This window comes from Polypterus senegalus, chromosome 7 (genome assembly GCF_016835505.1).
Source record: "Polypterus senegalus isolate Bchr_013 chromosome 7, ASM1683550v1, whole genome shotgun sequence".
Classification (NCBI taxonomy): Eukaryota; Metazoa; Chordata; class Cladistia; order Polypteriformes; family Polypteridae; genus Polypterus; species Polypterus senegalus.
Window position 1 is genome coordinate 44,908,482 of NC_053160.1, and position 18,621 is coordinate 44,927,102.

Below are 18,621 nucleotides of genomic sequence, written 5' to 3' on the forward strand. Positions count from 1 at the left end.
ACATCGTACAGCCCTTATTTTCCTTAGTTCATTGGCCACATCAGAATCCACTATCGCATTTTGTTGACTCCAGAATAGCATCTGTCAGCACACAGCCACATGGTCCACCAGTGCCTTCCAAGGAAGAGGTTTGTGTTCCGCATCTGAAGAGGTGTTGAGTAATGCAGCACCGAGATTGCATCCTCGACACGGGGGACAGCTTGTGTAATGTTGTCTGAAAGAATAAACAGACTGTGGGCTGCGACTCACCTTTTTACAGTGACTTTGGTATCTGACCACTTTATTGCGAGCACTGTGCCTCTTTCTTAACTTGAACTTTTGAGTGTCACCACCACTCTATCACTCGATCAACTTCCTTTTGTTGCTTATACCACGGCTTAAGCCAATAAATGTTTTTCCTTGGCTCTACTTCATGTTTGCTGAATTTTTTTTTCCTCAAACAAGCTTTTGTCATGGTCTTAAACTGACTGAGCAGAAGGGTCTATTATATAAGAACCAGCTGTATTTATCAATAGTGCTTGATGACCCCGACTCTCATGGTTTACTGACACAATGTCTTATTTGTGTTTCTAAATGAATGAGAAGTAATTTTCTCAAACTAAATAAGGAGAAAACAAAATTTAGTGAATATATTGTTTATTAATTTAATGAGGATATTAGAAATAAACTTGATCCAACAGGATTAAAAGTCAAGACAGAGGTAAAGAATTTAGGGGCAATTATTGACTGACATAAATTTCAAATCACATATTAACAGGACAGTATTTTTCCCCCCCACTTATATCTAACTTTTGCTATATAACTTTGCAAAATGCTTAGAAATTAGTTCATACTTGTTTAAAGTATGAACTACTTGTTTCAGGACTACCCAAAAAAAGACATCAATTCATTGCAACTAGTGCAGCATTCAACTGCTAGAATCTTAACTAGGAAAAGAAAATCCGAGCACATCGCTCCAGTTCTGATGTCACTACATTGTGCCATTTAGAATGGACTTTGTAAACCATAAGCAGTATTTTAAAGCCTTAAATAATCTTGTTCCAGCCTATATTTCAGAATGTCTTTCACCTTACACTCCAAATTGTAACCTTGGATCTTCAGATGAGTGTATATATATAGTGTGTATATAAAAATAGCTAAAGGGCAATCCTTCCATTTAAAGTTGTATTCTCTTTTCACTGTTGGTTAAACCAGGGATTCTCAAACTCGGGCCTGGGGACCCAATGTGGCTGCAGGTTTTTTGTTCCAACCAGTTTCTGGTTTTAATTGAACTGCTGGGCTAATTAAGTGAACTGTTACTTCCCCATTCTGTGTTTTGGGAACAATACAGAAATGAAAAAAAAAACAAAAAAAAATTAAAATGTACTAAGCAGTTATATGGGAATATACAGTATATTTTTTGATTAAACAATAGTCATTCTACTTTTCCAGGTGTTCGCATTGTTTAATCTATTAGAGATTACTAATTAGTGGGTCTGAGGCTAAAGTAGCTGCAGTTAATTTAATTTGTAATTATTAAGATACCTTGAAGGGAGCAAACTGCACAGAAAAAGGGCAAAACATAGCAAAAACAACAAAACAGAGTTAAGCATTTAAACATATAGCAAAAATAGAAATATTTCTAAATGTCTTAAATGTAAAAAAATAAAAAAATAATAAATCATTGTGCTGTGCTTTTCTGAATGTAGAATAAGAGAAAAAAAATACCAGCTAATTAAATGAGATCAGGGTTATCAGTTGTCACCGATTACAAATCTGGTTGAAACAAAAACCAGAAACCACAATGGGCCCCCAGGACCCACAAAATTGACAATTAGAAATTAATTGTTTTAAAAGAATCTTATTCTGAAGGAGCGAAAACACACCTTACTGCATGCAAACATTTCCAAGCTGCACCCGATGACTGAATAAAGGGAACATAACCACAGCATCTGTCGCAGTAGGCTACAATACTGTACACCTTAGGATTCTAGAAACAAGAACAAAGGCTGGTGAAGCAAGAACGGGCCTTGTCCACAAGTGTGCAAGACCAGCATGAGAAGAAAGGGAAGATCAAGAGATTAGTAGCAGTCCTCAAATGTAACCCTGTACCTCAAATATTAGACTATTCTTGCCCAGCATATGTATAGATAACTGTAGCACAGAAGAAGAAAAAAAAAACCCACACCACTTTAGGCTCATAATAAAATCTAAAAATAGGGGGTTTCCCCTCAATACCAAGGAAGCCAAAACCCATATATAAAAGATTCATTCATTTTATATATTAAAAAAAAAAAAAAAAAAACACACAGTGGAACAAGTTCGGGGACAAAAAGGTAACTGGAGATTTCATAATCTTGGACAGTGTGATTTTGCAAAGGGAGATTAGCCAAGAGTCAACACACAAGATTGTATAGTTTGATATGAAATTACAGCAGTACAAGCAGTACTTTAAAATTTTTAGAACCAAAAACACTTCAGAAATTTCACTTTTGCATTTTTAATACTTTTTAAATACATGCTGCTTAAGGAGCATTGATGATCTAGCTAAAGATTTCTCATGGAGTTCTTACACATTTTTAAACTATGGGGGGACAAACTGGAGATCCTCTGCCCATCTTTGTTACTCAAAGACTCAGCTTTTGTACTAAATCATGGTTATAATCACCTGTTGACATCACCCATTTGAAATCGCATCATTTCATTTTTTACCTCGTTAATGGTTAATTGTTTTTTACCTGTCCCAACTTTTTTGTGCCGAGTTGCAGGCAAGAAATGCAGTAATTGATGTATATTAATAAATGAAGTTAACAGACAAAACATGGAATATCTTGGGTTCATATTGTCTGCAATAAAACAAAAGTCAAAATAAATTTAAGAATCACTTTTCTTTCTCTTTTATTTTCCCCATTACCAAGCTTTTTGGGGTTGTACATCCCAATCAGATTTAGCGATTCATAGTTTAATCTTGCCATTTTAGGCAAAAAAACGTCCTCTGAACTGGTTTTCTTCAGTTTTTGTGGCTTCTGTTGGCTTAAATTAACTGGGGCGTATGGAAGACCTACAACTGAAATGAAATTCAGAAGTAGGTAACTGGTGAGAAGGAGAGAAAAAAAAAAAAATACACCACTATGGTTCTGCACAAATGGCACCCAAAATATGCAATTAAACATCAAATAAGGGAGAGAAAGAATAAGAGAACATGAAGAGTGAAACAGAAGCATTTTTGTGGGTGCATATTTCATCTGGTTCCTTAAACTTTGTGCACAATGTAGCATCACAGATTATGCCAAATGAAATGGATTCTCATATTTTACATTACTTAAAACAGGATTTTTTTTTTTTTAATAGTTGTATACCCTTCATCATGCTCCTTATAGAGTTTGTCGCCAAGGTAAGCTGCTGGACACAGCCACACTGCCAATCAAATTCCCTGCTAAACTTTCTCTTCCAATAAAACATCTTAAGTTATACAGCATGACTAAGGATTATTGTTGGGTTGTTGCAACCAAATCATTCATTTGTTCCTGCAACTTCCATACTTTCAAATTAGTACATTTCATAGAAAAAACAGATTTCATACCAAAACAAACTAAGTAACTAGTCAGATTCTGGCTTTAAACACTACGATGTTCAGAATGGGCAATGGGTTTAACATTAAGGTCTTCAGTCAAACTCAAGATTTGTCTCAGATCCTGTCCTCCAGGCAACATCTTTAATACTCGCTCCAAATTGAGAAGCTAGCAAAAGGTAGTCCAGAATCCATTTTCTTCCAAGCCGCCATAAGGCTTTCATTCTTCTGTTTACCAGCCCAATAGAACAGATGACAAGAATGGGATGAACATTGTGTTACACTTCAAGTACACTACACTTATCCAACATCAAATGAGCACCCGCCACCTTTGCCTAAAATTAGGCCAAGATTAAAATGGTTCCATAAGGAATTACACTATATTGATCCTTAGCAGCAAATACCAAGATTAGCCAGGTGATATTTTCCCTCTATTTGTCAGGAAAGAGTTTCTTGGCTCATAGTAATTATGTCCTCATTTGGGATTTGAGTGGTGAGAAGTGAGAAGAAAATAAAAGAACAAGTCCATTGTGGCTGGTAAATTACAACTATGCTTTTTTTTTTTTATTAATTTTATTACAATCCATACAAAGCAATCAAGTTTTTACAAAAAGAAAAATTGAGTTAAGAACAGATCGATCCCCACCCCTGAGAGAGAGAGCAAGCCAAACGGCGTAAAATTTAAGGCTTGTAAACATACCTAAATTAATAAATTCTCTGTGCTTTATGAACTTATTTTAAAATATTACTGATTAGATCCTGCCATGTTTTGAAAAAGGTCTGTACGGATCCTCTAACTGAGTATTTGATTTTTCCAATTTCAAATAATATAACACATCGGTTTCCCACTGACTTAAAAGAGGAGAGTTTGGGTTCTTCCAGTTTATCAGAATAAGTCTGCGTGCCAAGAGTGTAGTAAATGCAATCACAATTTGTTTGTCTTTCTCCACTTTAAAGAACCCCAAACACAGCTGTTAATGGGTTAGGAGGGATTGTGAGTCCAAGGCTGTCTGAGAGGTAATTAAAAATTTTTGTCCAGAATAATGTTAATTTGGTGCAGGCCCAGAACATGTGACCCAGTGAGGCTGGGGCTTGGTTGCAACGTTCGCAGGTTGGATCATGCCCTGGAAACATTTTGGAGAGTTTTAGTCGAGACAGATGTGCTTGATATATAATTTTGAGTTGTATAATTGTATGCTTTGTGCATATGGAGCTCAGTGAATTCTCTGCATTGCTACTTTCCACTCCTTTTCTGATATATTAATTGAGAGATCTTTTTCCCAGTGTCCTCTTGGATCTTTGAAAGGAAGGGATTGTAAAATGATTTTATATATTGTAGAGATGGAGTCTAATTCCTTGAGATTGAGCAATATTTTTTCCAGCATGGATGAGGGTGCAAGATGAGGAAAATCTGGAAGGTTCTGTTTAACAAAGTTCCTGATTTGAAGATAGTGAAAGAAATGTGTAGCTGGAATGTTAAATTTGGAATGTAATTGTTCATAGGATGCAAAGACGTTGTCTATATAAAGATCTCTAAGCAAGTTATTTTTTCCAGATATTAAAAACTGCATATGTTTGTGAAGGTTGAAAGAGGTGGTTCTCTTGCAGGGTGCCACAGATAGAAGCTTCTCCGTCTTAAAATGCTTTCTACATTGGTTCCAGATTCTAAGTGAGTGGAGCACAATTGGGTTATTAGTGTATTGCCGATAACGTGTGTTTATTGGAGCACAGAGCAAGGAATACAAAGAAGTACTGCAGGATTTTACTTCTATTGCGGTCCAAGCCTGTGTATGTTCTTCTATTTGTGTCCAGGTTCTTATCGCCTGTATATTTGCTGCCCAGTAATAAAACTGGAAGTTAGGTAGAGCCATGCCGCCTTCTGCCTTTTGTCTTTGTAGGGTCGCTCTTTTGATGCGTGGATGTTTTGAATTCCAAATAAATGAGGTTATTGTTGAATCTAATTGCTTAAAGAATGATTTATTAATGTATATTGGGATGTTTTGAAATAAAAAGGAGCTTAGGAAGAATATTCATCTTAACAGTGTTAATTCTTCCAGCTAGTGTGAGATGAAGGGTTGACCATCTATGCAAGTCTTGTTTAATTTTTTCCATGCAGACGAAAATTTTGTTGATAGAGCTTTATGTTTACTTGTGATGTTTACCCTAGGTATTTAAACTGTTCTGCAATGATAAAAGGTAGGGTAATCTAATATTATATGCTTGAGAATTCACTGGAAAGAGTACACTTTTATTCAGATTAATTCTGAGACCAGAGATCTTTTGAAATTCTGTGAGTGCTGCTAAGACTGCAGGCACAGAATTTTCTGGGTCCGAAATATACAGTACCATATCATCTGCATATAATGAGATTTTCTGTTCCAGTCCTTCTCTGCTAATCCCCTTTATCTGATCAGTATTTCGACAATGTATTGCCAGTGGTTCAATGGCAATGCAAACAGCAGTGGTGACAAGGGCATCCTTGTCTAGTGCCACGTTCTAGTTTAAAGTAGTCTGAGCAAATGTTATTGATGCAAACTGAAGCTTCTGGGTTAGTATACAGTAATTTAATCCATGCACAAATGTTGGGCCAAACCCAAACTTCTCCAATGTAGTAAAAGGTATTTCCATTCAATCATGTCGAATGCTTTTTCTGCATCCAATGATAATAATATTTCTGGGGTGTTTGATTTATTGGTGAGTATATTACATTAAACAGGCGTTGAAGATTTGAAGATAAGTGTCGGCCCCTAATAAATCCAGTTTGGTCTTGTGATATTACAGAGGGGAGCACTTTCTCCATCCTTCTAGCTATGATTTTAGAGAGTATTTTAACGTCGTTATTCAGAAGTGAAATTGGTCTGTATGATGCACATTGTAATAAGTCCTTATTTTGTTTTGGAAAGACAGTGATTAGTGCTTGGCGAAAGGTTTGTGGAAGAAATTGGTTATCTCTGGCTTCTGTAAATGTTGCTAATAGGAGGGGAGCAAGCGGAGCGAAGAATTTCTTGTAAAACTCTGCAGGGTAGCCATCAGGGCCTGCTGCTTTTCCACCTTGGAGTGACTTTATAGCATCTAGTAATTCTGATAATGCCAGAGGTTTATCAAGTTCCTCCACACTAAAAGCGTCTATTTGTGGTATCTGTAATGTATCCAGAAATGCATTAGATTGTGTATTGTCTTCTTTAAACTCAGTAGTATATAGGGATTTATAGTAGTCTCTGAAAGTGTGCATTATATCTTTGTGTTCAATGATTTTATCTCCGTTCGTGTTAGTGATTACCTAGATTGCGTTGCGCACTTCTTGCTTGTGAAGTTGTTGAGCTAAAAGCTAGAAGCATGTTCTTCATCTATTTTAGTAATTCTGCTTTTTATCTCTGCTACTTTCTTCGCTTCGGATTTATTTCTGTGGGAAAGATATGAGATAATCTGTCCTCTTAAGAAGGCCTTAAGAGTTTCCCAGAGTATTCCTGCAGCGATCTCGGGGATGTATTTGTCTCTAGAAAGAATATGATTTGTTTGGTTATAAATTCCGTACAATTCTCGTCAGCTAATAGAAGTGGGTTGAGGCACCATCTGCAGGGTGAGTGTATGGGGCTTAGTAATTTCAGCTCCAAGATCACAGGTGCATGGTCCGAAATAACAATAGCATCGTATTTGCAAGATTTAAATCATAGGCAAGAAGTTGTCGTCTATAAAGAAGCAATCAATCCTTGAGTAGCAATGATGTACTGGTGAGTAGAAAGAATATGCTCTTGCATTTGGGTTTAAAACCTCCAGGGATCTGATAAGTTGTGATCAGTTATAAACTTTGTAATTATCTTTGCAGTGTTAGATGCCGTTCCCCCTGTGGAGGAAGTCCTATCTAAAAGTGGATTTAAAACACAATTACAGCGCCCAGCCATTATAACTTTGAGTGTTCAGATTGGGTATGGATGCAAATAAATTTTGTATAAAATTCCTTATCATCAACATTGGGTGCATAAACATTTATCAAAATCATTTTACAGTTAGATAAGTCTCCCATGACCATTACATATCTCCCTTCAGGATCCAATACTACATTTGATGCCACAAATGGTACTGTTCTATGTATGAGAACTCCCACACCTCTAGTTTTCTTCGTAAAACAAGAATGGAACATTTGACCAGTCCAGTCTTTTTGCAGCTGGAACTGATCCTTGCTTAGTAAGTGGGTTTCCTGTAAAAATACTATTTTAGCATTTAGACCTGTTAGGTGAGAAAGTACTTTCTTTCTCTTTAATTCATGATTCAGGCCTTTAACATTCCAGCTTACGAAATTAACTGTCCCATCATGGAGACACTGATTCTGTGTTTTTTATGTCATTTTATAGTCTTAACTGGAAGTGAGATAGCTTAGGTCTTAATTTCCTATTTCCCCAAGAGTTGTTGCCATGCAGCTTATTATTACGTTGATAATTATAATAAAGATTGAGAGGATAGATTAGGTGTAGATCAAGCCTGCTCTCTTTCTCTCCCCCCCTTAACCCCCCACCCTCCCTTTTTGCCTCCCCAAGAGAGGCTAAAACCAACTTTACGCAGTCCCAGTCCTCCGACATACCCAGAGACAGAGCACGTCCAAAACAAAACAAGCCCCAATGCAGCGGCGCTTTAGGGTTAAAAGATAGATATCTCTTACCAATATAGTCCTTTTTAAAAAAAATTTTGCACTTTATATAGTCTTCAGCAATTTTAGTGCATTAAGATGCTACACCCAGATAATAAACCCGGGTGATGGTGTTAAAGATTTGTCCAAAATAAACATAACAAGTCCTAATGCAGTAATAGCAATAACAATAAACCAAGGGTATGATATTGAACAGTCTCGTTTAGGGTAGAGATGAAGTAATGAAGGAAAAAAAAAAAATGTAATTAAGCACAATAAAACATAGCGCCCTAGTAATACTAATAATGAGAATATATGCTGATAACCCGTATTTTAAAACGAATAGATCAGACAGTAGATTATTAATCTTTGCTTTATCATTTCCTGCCATGACTCACTATTATGTATCAGAATAGTCCCGGGATCAGCTTTAATTCCTTTTCTGCTTCTTCCTTGCTAGCGAAGACATAGAAATGACCTTGCCATTCCACTTTGTTTTACCGGATACAAGAGGCTGTATTTGACGCTGGCTTGCCGTAACCGCTGTTTGATGTTGTAGAAGGCTGTGCGTTTAGTAGCTGTTGCTGGAGATAACTCAGGAAAAATACGAATGTGGTTATTTTCAAATGTAATATCTTCCTGGTTTCTGAGGAGTGCCATCACCTCTAGCTTAAATGATAATCGTTCAAAACGAACTATAAAAGACCTTGGTCTGAGTCTAACAGTGTTTGATCCGCGTACGCGGCAAGCTGCTGCTATCTCAGATTCTGCTTTAAAGTCGTCCCCGATTTTAGAAAAAAAGTTCAGCAGCAAATTTCACCGGGTTTGAACTTTCTCGATTCTCAGGCAGACCTTCAATTCGGACGTTATACCTTCTACTTCCATCTTCCAAAGCAGCCAGTCTGTCTCAGTTTTTTGCATTTGGAGCTGACATTTTCTGCTTTTTCTTCAGCACTGGTAGCTAAATTTTCGGCTAATTCAATCCTAATCGTGAATATCTCCTTGAGATCCTCTAATTGATCAGTAATCGTTTCAATTTTACCCAGCACCGGTCGCATTTCCACTCGCATTTCTTGTCGCAGCCTTTCATTTGCCTGTTGCAGCATCAGCTGTTGCGTTTCGTTTGCTTGCTGCCATTCCTGTTTCAATTCCAGCAACTCTTGCTTCAGCCTCCCATGTGCCTTTGCCCTTGCTTTCTCATTTGCCTTCTCGGTTTTCTTTATATCTTGTACGATCTCCGCGAGCATCACCTCCAGTTTAGACATTTTAAATTGTGCTTTCTTGTACCGTAGGTGAAGCATGAGGCTCTACTGTAGCCGGTGCCCCCGCTATTCCCAGCTCGCATGGAATAATTGAGATTGCGGACTGTAAGGCCCTTTCCAGTTTCGGGTGTTCTCCGATCAGCGAGCTATTGAGATCTGCACTCCCGATCATACATTCGCTCCCCTTTTCACTCTCAGCCGGCGACGATGTAGCAGACCTTGGTCCCGAAGAGTCTGTACTTTCGCCCAGCTGTTCCAGGTCTCTCTCTGAAAGGCCTTATCTTGAGCTAGGGCTTGCTGATCTTGGCTTGGGTGCAGCTTTAGTTTTTTCTTTCGGACCCCCTTTCTTGCTGGCCATGTTTATATATGCTTACATATACTGTAGCAGTCTCCTTGGGTTGAATAAATGCAGGATCTCTCAGGATAACAAGCAAATATGAAAAACACCGCTGCTAGCGGAGCTCCACTTCAGATGTCCATCTCTCGCATCGGACAAGACCAACCAGACCTACGCTTTCTAATGTAACTGAATAGGCATCAGACATTTGACTTCCTCAGCATAAGACTGTCACTGTAAGCCCACCCCCCAAAAGTCTGTTAGCTAGATTTTAGATTAAAGGGTTATTCCTCATTGTAAATGGAGCAATAAGTAGTAATGTTGATACTGTTGTGCATGACAATGCATCCGAAACTCGGAATTAAGCTACAATCCAATAGGGTAGGTCAGCTTTGCTTCCAAGCAGAACTACTAGGAAATACGGACCTATGTACTGACAGATTTCTTTGTTAACATGATACAGGCTGGAGTAAATGACAGACCAGTCTAATGAACTTCAAAACACTCTGAAGTGTACACAACACATTAATAACTCAAATTAGAAACACTCATGGAGTTTAGTTCATTATAAACATTATGGAGGAAGACTTGGCACAGATTAATGAATTTAAAATACCCTATAATTCTAGCCTTGTGGGGATATACGGTCTTGATCCTCAACTGCTGTCAAACTCATTTTACAAATCTGTACCCTCCCCTGAAACATGAGCTGATCAAAGGCAAGATCCTTAAGGAGATCTAGTACCTCCTAGGCAGTTGTAGGAAATTTAAGCTTTCATTCTAGGAAGAGAGATTTGGAAAGAAAAAAAAACCCACCACCATTCTCCTGTCTTAAAGCTTTCGCTTTACATTTTACAATGCAGAACACGGTTATAGTAAGGACTTTGGTAAGAACCTTGCATCAAGAATATGGTCTTATTTTAATGTGGAATGCAGCCATTTTGGGCTCAGGTTGCTATGTTCAGCTTTAGGTCATTACGGACATGTCCCAGAAGTCACGCTTATAATCACCATTGCTGCAACAGTATAAATAATCAACCATTTTGGTTATGCTGTCCTATGTGAATGATTTCTAAAATACTTGTGTTTTTTTTTTTTTAGTGTTAATGTTCTGCTACTGCTAGGATGAAGGTGTGGGGTAGGTAACCAGAGAGTGAAGTCGCATTAAGTCCCATTTCTGATGCATTCCTTGCAATTTCCACCACAACATGCAAAAATATTTCATACCTTTGGTAATTTAAACACAAACCACTATTAACCACACTGTCAGAATCCAACTTCCTAGCTACAATCAATGTTTAACCAATGCATTTCTAAAAAGATTAAAAGCTCTTCTGTGTTCCAAGTATACTTCTCTATTTAGAACTTCAGTAAAATCATTTTTGCACTCCACAACCTCAAATACAGGCCATTTTAAAATCAAATTCAGATTTTAAAGTTGCATTGACCAGAAGAAATCCACTTGATTCATATTATAGGTATGCATTTATTTCATACAAGCCATTTTACACAGATGAAAGGCAAGCTGATCAGTAATTCAAAACATTTAATATTCTTCATCCTCCTCTTCTTGTGCATCTACAGAATCTGCTCCAACCTCTTCATAGTCTTTCTCCAAAGCAGCCATATCTTCCCTAGCCTCCGAGAACTCACCTTCTTCCATGCCTTCTCCCACATACCAATGAACAAATGCTCGCTTGGAATACATCAGGTCAAACTTGTGGTCCAAGCGGCTCCATGCCTCTGCAATGGCAGTTGTATTGCTCAGCATACAGACAGCACGTTGCACCTTTGCCAGATCACCTCCAGGTACCACAGTTGGTGGCTGATAATTAATACCCACCTTAAACCCAGTTGGACACCAGTCAACAAACTGGATGCTCCGCCTGGTTTTAATATTAGCGATGGCTGCATTCACATCTTTTGGCACAACATCACCTCGATACAGGAGGCAGCAAGCCATGTACTTCCCACGCCTTGGATCACATTTCACCATCTGATTTGAAGGCTCAAAGCAAGCATTGGTTATCTCTGCCACAGAAAGCTGCTCATGGTAAGCTTTCTCAGCCGAGATAATGGGAGAATAGGTTACCAAAGGAAAGTGAATTCTGGGATAAGGAACTAGGTTGGTTTGAAATTCAGTTAGATCCACATTCAAAGCACCATCAAATCTCAGAGAGGCAGTTATTGAAGACACAATCTGGCCAATAAGTCTATTTAGATTGGTGTACGAAGGCCGCTCAACATCCAGATTTCGATTGCAGATTTCAAAGATAGCTTCATTGTCCACCATAAAGGCACAATCTGAATGTTCCAGAGTGGTGTGTGTGGTCAGAATAGAGTTGTAGGGTTCGACCACTGCTGTGGAGATGCGTGGGGCAGGGTAGACCGAAAACTCCAGTTTTGACTTCTTCCCATAATCCACAGACAGTCTTTCCATCAACAGGGAAGTGAACCCTGAACCAGTACCTCCACCAAAGCTATGAAAAACCAAGAAACCCTGCAGGCCAGTGCATTGGTCAGACTGATGGAAGAGAGAAGGGGGTTTATGGGGGGAAAAAAAAACACAAAAAAAACACACATTACTAAAATTATTCAATGTTAAGCACTAGGTAAATAAGGAACATTTGTGTACTTTTTTCTGAAGTTGCTATTGTGGTATTGTTTGGCTTACCAAGTAGTAAAATTTTAGGTTCTCTGGTATAGGGTGGTCCAGATTTAATTACACAATTTATTATGCTATAAAAATTACGTTTATTACATTGAAAATTCACAAAAAATTTGTTGCCGATAGATGGAAGCGAAATCAGTGAATTAAATTTCAATGCAAGTCCATTTTCGTTTATTACAAGATATTTTGAACAATTCTTTTGTCTTGTATTGTTTTCCTGCATTCCATTAAAAGTTGAATAATTAGATCTGGACCACCCTGTATAAGTATATGGGGAAATGAGGAACTTCCAAAAGGTTTACTCTTTGATATTCTAGCTAGTAGGCCACTTAATGCAGAAATAGTCCATTTTACATGCTACCAGCTTAATATGAACCCAAATTTTCACACAGATTATACATCCCAACCTATCTTGCATCAGGAGGTAAGCCAGTATTTTCAGCATCAGTTAGCATTGGAATAGGCAATGATCAACTTAAAGCCCTTCGGGACAAATGGTGTTCTAGGATTGTCTGTCCTAACAAATCAAAAACAAATTCAAGAAAACAGATGGGCCACAATCTAACAAATCATTTCCCAAAAGCCATGTAGGAGCAACATTCGAGAAATGAACCTAATAAATCGGGCAATTCTATATAAACGCAGCAATTGTATAATATAAACTTTTAGAAAGACCATGTAGATATTAAAACACTGCACACTTCTCTTGGAGACTCATGCTAGGACAAATTCAGACTTTAATAGTTAAATTTACTCTTAATCCTTCCTTAAATAATTAAGCAGCTAATAAAATAGACTTCCAATTAATCAGTAAATTCTAGGATATTTGGGAGGGATCAACCTGGTTTTCATTTAATGGTTCTTCATTCCAACAGTGAGAAGTTAGACCTTTTCCTACCTACTTAAACTGAAGTTTTGGAATAGATTTGCAATGACAAATGAGAAATTTAAATGCACTCTATGCATACACCGAAACAGTGAATGATTTACAGTAATTAAAGTCTGGTCAAATATTGGCTTGATAGTAACAAAAGCAGGGTAAGAAAAACAAGTAATTTATAACAGCATGAAAAAAAAAAAAAAAAAAGATGAGTTTTGATTATGGCTGGGGGATCTCTCTAATGTAGTCCATGCACAAAGGCTTATTCTACGTGGCATTTAGTAAAGGACTAATAAATTACTGTTTTTTGAGCCAGGTGCTTAGCAGTATATACATTAAAGAACATACAATGGACCACCTATCATCATAACTCTGATGGCCTGACTAACTGCTTCATTACTCTATTCTAAATCTTAGAGTTCAAGGCCATAGACATACCACTATTAATTGAAATGAGGTGAAAAATCATGAAGTGTTCTTGTACATTGCTCCTAGCCCTAAGAATGTATACTACAGCTTTTTCTACATTATCTGTTAGAACATTACCATTAATAGAATGCGATGCAACTGTTCTTATGCCGCACAGTAGTTTATTACAGTGAAAACCTGTTGTCACAAACATTATGCACAAAAACTACATTATGTTTTGAAAATGTGTTGTGTGCAAGTTGGATTTGTATAAATATTGTTAAATTTAACTTGGGTTTTATTCCCCATTGTTTAACATACAAGTTTAAAATTGTTACAATAGAAACCACTAATGAATATAAACAAGAATGATTTAATAGACAAGCTGCAGCCAGCAGGGACTACTAGTATCACGTTGATTATATGAATCAAGGGGTTCAATCAAGCATTTATGAAAATAGTAGTTCATGCAACCCATAGACAAACCAAAAAGTACTACTCTTTTTAACACAAAAAAAAATCCACGCACACAACACATGCAAGTGGACATAAATTACCAACTGTAAGAATGACATTTGCTCAGCTGGCTTTCAATTACACTCAGATGCCCTCAGGATTCAATGATCTGAAATTTATTCAGACAGAAACAAAATAAGATCATTAACTGTCAGCACACTATTGTTTCACGCACAGAGAATAGGACAATAGACAGAATATAGTCCTAGTTTTTGCACCAAGCTTTTGCTGCAATCTTAATTTTTTCACATCTTCTCACTATAATCAGCATGCTAATGTTACCATTGCATCTTTAAAAACACTGACTTTCAGCAGCAGTCTTATGCTGGTAGAAACATGTAACCAACACGTTTAAAGCATTCAATACACAGAAAACACTATAAAAATCTAGATCTTAGTGACCATTAAACCAATATAGGTTCTCTAAAGCACCCAGTACATAAACCAGCAACTACAAGTCAATGCATCTTAACAAGCCAATCTTTTCCTAAAATAACCCTTACCTTTAACTGCATCCATAGTTACCCAATAAATGTAAAAGTGTAACTTTTCACCTTAATTGCTTTTAAAGAGACAAATTTTCAAGCCAAGTACTTGCCATTTTACGGATTCTGTCTAGCACTGGGTCTATAATCTCCTTTCCAATGGTGTAGTGACCACGGGCATAGTTATTGGCTGCATCTTCTTTTCCAGTGATGAGCTGTTCTGGGTGAAACAGATGGCGATATGTACCATTCCTGATTTCATCTGCCGAGAGATTTGTTCACACATTTTAGAGATGTTCAGTTAAGTTTTACATCCTTGTAATGCTTTACCAGTTATAAAGCTGATTTATGAATACAGTATTATGAGGGCTGCAACAACTAATCAATGAAATCAATGATGAAAATGGTTGCCAATGAATTGCCAATCAGGAGTATTACAGATGTCCAACCTGAGTAATGTGTATCACAAAACAATGTAAATATGGCATAAGGTTGAACAAAACTGAAAAGTGTGGAGTCGTTTCAAATTCTCATCGGGTAGATGGGCGGGTGGGGGGATGGTTGGGAGAATCTGCATCATACTCAGTTGGCACATTAACATGCATGAGCACCTGAAAATAAACCACTGGAGTAATGGATGTCTCGCTCCCACACACGGGGATAATCTAGCATCACCCTCTATCAGTATATTCTGGAAGCTCAAAAGGCTTATAACATTTCTGAATTGGAGTCAATATGCAAAACATCTTTTACAGATTTCTTTTGAGGATAGTAAATAATTGTTGCACAGTGCAAGGGAAAAAAAAAAAAACAAAAAAAAAAACCAAATGATGAATTACACTAGACAATGCCTCACTGCCATTGCTGCCATCAAGCAGATATACTCTAGGCAACATTTATCCATGTTTCACAATTTTGGTAGCCTTCTACGTCCTTTATGTAAAAGGGTGACCTTGAAAGTTGTGGAATAGACCTTAAGCTAAAAATTGTTGCAATAATTTTTGACAAGTAATTTTAAAAGCATACTTGGAGTCTTCCTTGCTCAGTGCTGTCCTCAATTCCACAATTTCTTCAATAAAATTCTTGCACCTTTATGCAAATGTTGGATGCATTAAAAACTTAATCAAAACTGGCCAACTAACTAATTAGCAAAATAGTTCATTGTTGATGTATTACAGTACAACTTTATTTTAAGCACAATAAGTTGCAAGGTTACTTCACTAGAGGCTGCTGGTTCATTGCATGCTTGACTTCTTGTGAAGTGTAAAAGCCTAAGCCAGGCACTGCAACATCTTTCCCAGCAAACAAGTTGTATTGTCTTGTTAAGGTACTGGATAGGATAAAAGGAAAGAGGAAAAAAAAAAAAAAACACAAACACACACCACATAAAACACCCAACACTGATTGATAGATAACAGTCAGGTATCAGATGAATGGGTTCTCTTTCTTGGTTTTCCTAAAAGTATGAAAACCAAAGTCACTAATCTAATGTTCACTTTTGGAGACAAAGTAACTTGATTTGGCAAGAAGGGGGCTTACAGAAATAAACATTCCTTTCTTACCTATAACAGTTGGTTCAAGATCGATCAACACAGCTCTGGGCACATGCTTTCCTGATCCAGTTTCACTGAAAAAGGTCCCGAAGGAAGAGTCTGCAATTGAACTGTTTGGGTCAGAAATCGTCCCATCGGGCATTATGCCATGTTCCAGACAGTACAGCTCCCAGCAAGCATTCCCCATCTGGACACCAGCTTGGCCAACATGGACAGAAATGCATTCCCTCTGGAGAGAGAAGCATGAGATGAGGGGTGGGGAGTGTTAATCTTAAAATAGAAACCACATTTTAGTGTATAACTCCATATCAAACTTATTCATTCTTGGAGTTTGCAAAAAACCACACAACCCCAACCACCTGAAAAAGAAAATGAAGATTAGGGCTAGTTTAGCTAAAGCTATCACTATGTTGATGTTCTGTGCCCATATCTATCAAGCATCGTAGAGAAGGAAAACTGTCTGAACTGGTTAAAAACACACACCACTTGACTGAAATTGAATCCTACCCTTAGGAGTTGGAGGAAAGAAGCTACCACTTAATTTCAACAGGATTTATGTTAGCTCATAAACTGTTCTAGCTGACTAGGAGCTGCCAGATTTGGTTCAGACAGAGATTAGCATGCATATTCTTGGAAATTCCACATTTTGGAAGCATTGTACAATGAACTTATAAAAGAAACTGACAGATGGAACATTAGTAACAAATCTTACTAGTCACATTATTGCTTCATGTACACTGCAAAGTCCTGCTCTGTCAGCCAAAATGAGTGTTGGTAACCTTTACAATAGCAATACATTAAGTCACAACCAACCATTTTGCACCAAAACCTTTGAACGTTCTTCCAACATGCAACATACAGATGTACACTTTCACTTCACACAAGGTACTGTTAAAACAAACTGCATTCATGCAAATTGCTTGTTTTTCTGGAGTTGGTGTGACTGACTGCACGCAGTTAAAGATCATTACCCAAAGTGTGTGCAAACAAGCAGATGTGAATCGCAAGAGAAACCAAACTATTTTGCGTAGTTAACATATTACCCTGAAGATAGGCAGAGCTGGATGGGTAAATGACAAAATGTCACACAGGTACATAGTCTGCACCTGCTTCCTTGAACCTTATTATAAAACACTTTTCTCTTACTTGAAGGGCAAGAATAAGCATACTTAAGTGATTAAACACTAATTAGCAATATGTCAATTTAATGACGTGTTTAAGTTTCAGATCATCACGCCAGACATACCAAATTGCTTTTTTTTTTTCAGCAATGCAAATGTCTGAAACTAGCCGCCCGTGTGGACGCATTTACATTGTAGTTGATGCTTAATTCCTTACTATACCATTTGGTTGTTTAGTCTCATTTTACTTTATCCTTAAGTACTGGTTGCATGTTTGGCTTACTAACAGCGGGCCGCACAAATTGTTAGATTTCCCAATAAAAAGTAAGGTCTTAATCCGACCCTGTAAGACCGTTTTTTGCCCTTGATAAAGCAGTAGAACTCCACATCTGAAACTGCCATGAGACGATGATCAACCAAAAAAAAAAAAAATTTAAAAAGGTTAACATGGTTCATGATTTGAGACTGAGCTCACGCTTAAAGTCTCTTAAGCCATAAAAGCAAGAACGGCTTCAAATAAATGAGAAACCATCCTGAAGCTGGCATTACATAAATGGTGAGGGCGCTTTGATGCGAAATTTACGCCCATTAAAGAGACAAGGAGCAACATTTTCATTCAACAACAGTTGACATTTGGCACCTTGACGTACTATTTAAAAAAAATGAAGTTTCAATTACGTTTTAATAATTCTACACTGTGAATCTAGCTTGCCAAACCACCTTCAAACTTCACGCATTAAACCAACAAATACAAGTTTTGGAAACAAGAAAACGCACTACAAACGCATTACATATCACAAGTCAAACTTTTACTAAACGTGAACATAAAAAAACACATATGAGTAAAGAATAATCATTTAACAAACCATTGCGTCGTCACGTTTGAGCAGTAGCAGTAGCAACACCACCACTGACCTCTGAGAAAACTAGCAAACGCTAAGCGAGGCTCTTAATAACTGACGAGCTTGCCGCGCCTTCTTTAAGAACGCCTGCGCGCCTTTTCGACTGAACAGCCAACAATTAAAGCCAACAGCTGTGCCCATCGCTATCCGATCTGCGCTGCCTACTTGTTGGGCAGCAGGACTATACGTCACCGCAGGTCTGGGTCCAGGACGGAAACGACGTCACCGCAGTTTCAGCGCTGAAATTCCGAAGTTGAAGTTCGGAACTTTTCAGCAAAGTGCGGAGCTTACGTTGCGTTATGGGCCCGTGCA

At 37.7% G+C, this 18,621-nt stretch overlaps 1 protein-coding gene across 1 annotated transcript; it reads right to left on the reverse strand.

The window, feature by feature from the left end:
• Positions 1-11,247: 11,247 nt before the first annotated feature.
• LOC120532507 (tubulin alpha-8 chain-like) lies at positions 11,248-18,417 on the reverse strand. Its single transcript, XM_039758547.1, has 4 exons — positions 18,274-18,417; positions 16,296-16,515; positions 14,847-14,995; positions 11,248-12,297 (listed from the first exon to the last, which is right to left on the reverse strand). The coding sequence occupies exons 1-4, from the start codon at positions 18,274-18,276 to the stop codon at positions 11,320-11,322; spliced, it is 1,350 nt and encodes a 449-aa protein (XP_039614481.1). The 5' UTR covers positions 18,277-18,417; the 3' UTR covers positions 11,248-11,319.
• Between the last annotated feature and the right edge of the window lie 204 nt (positions 18,418-18,621).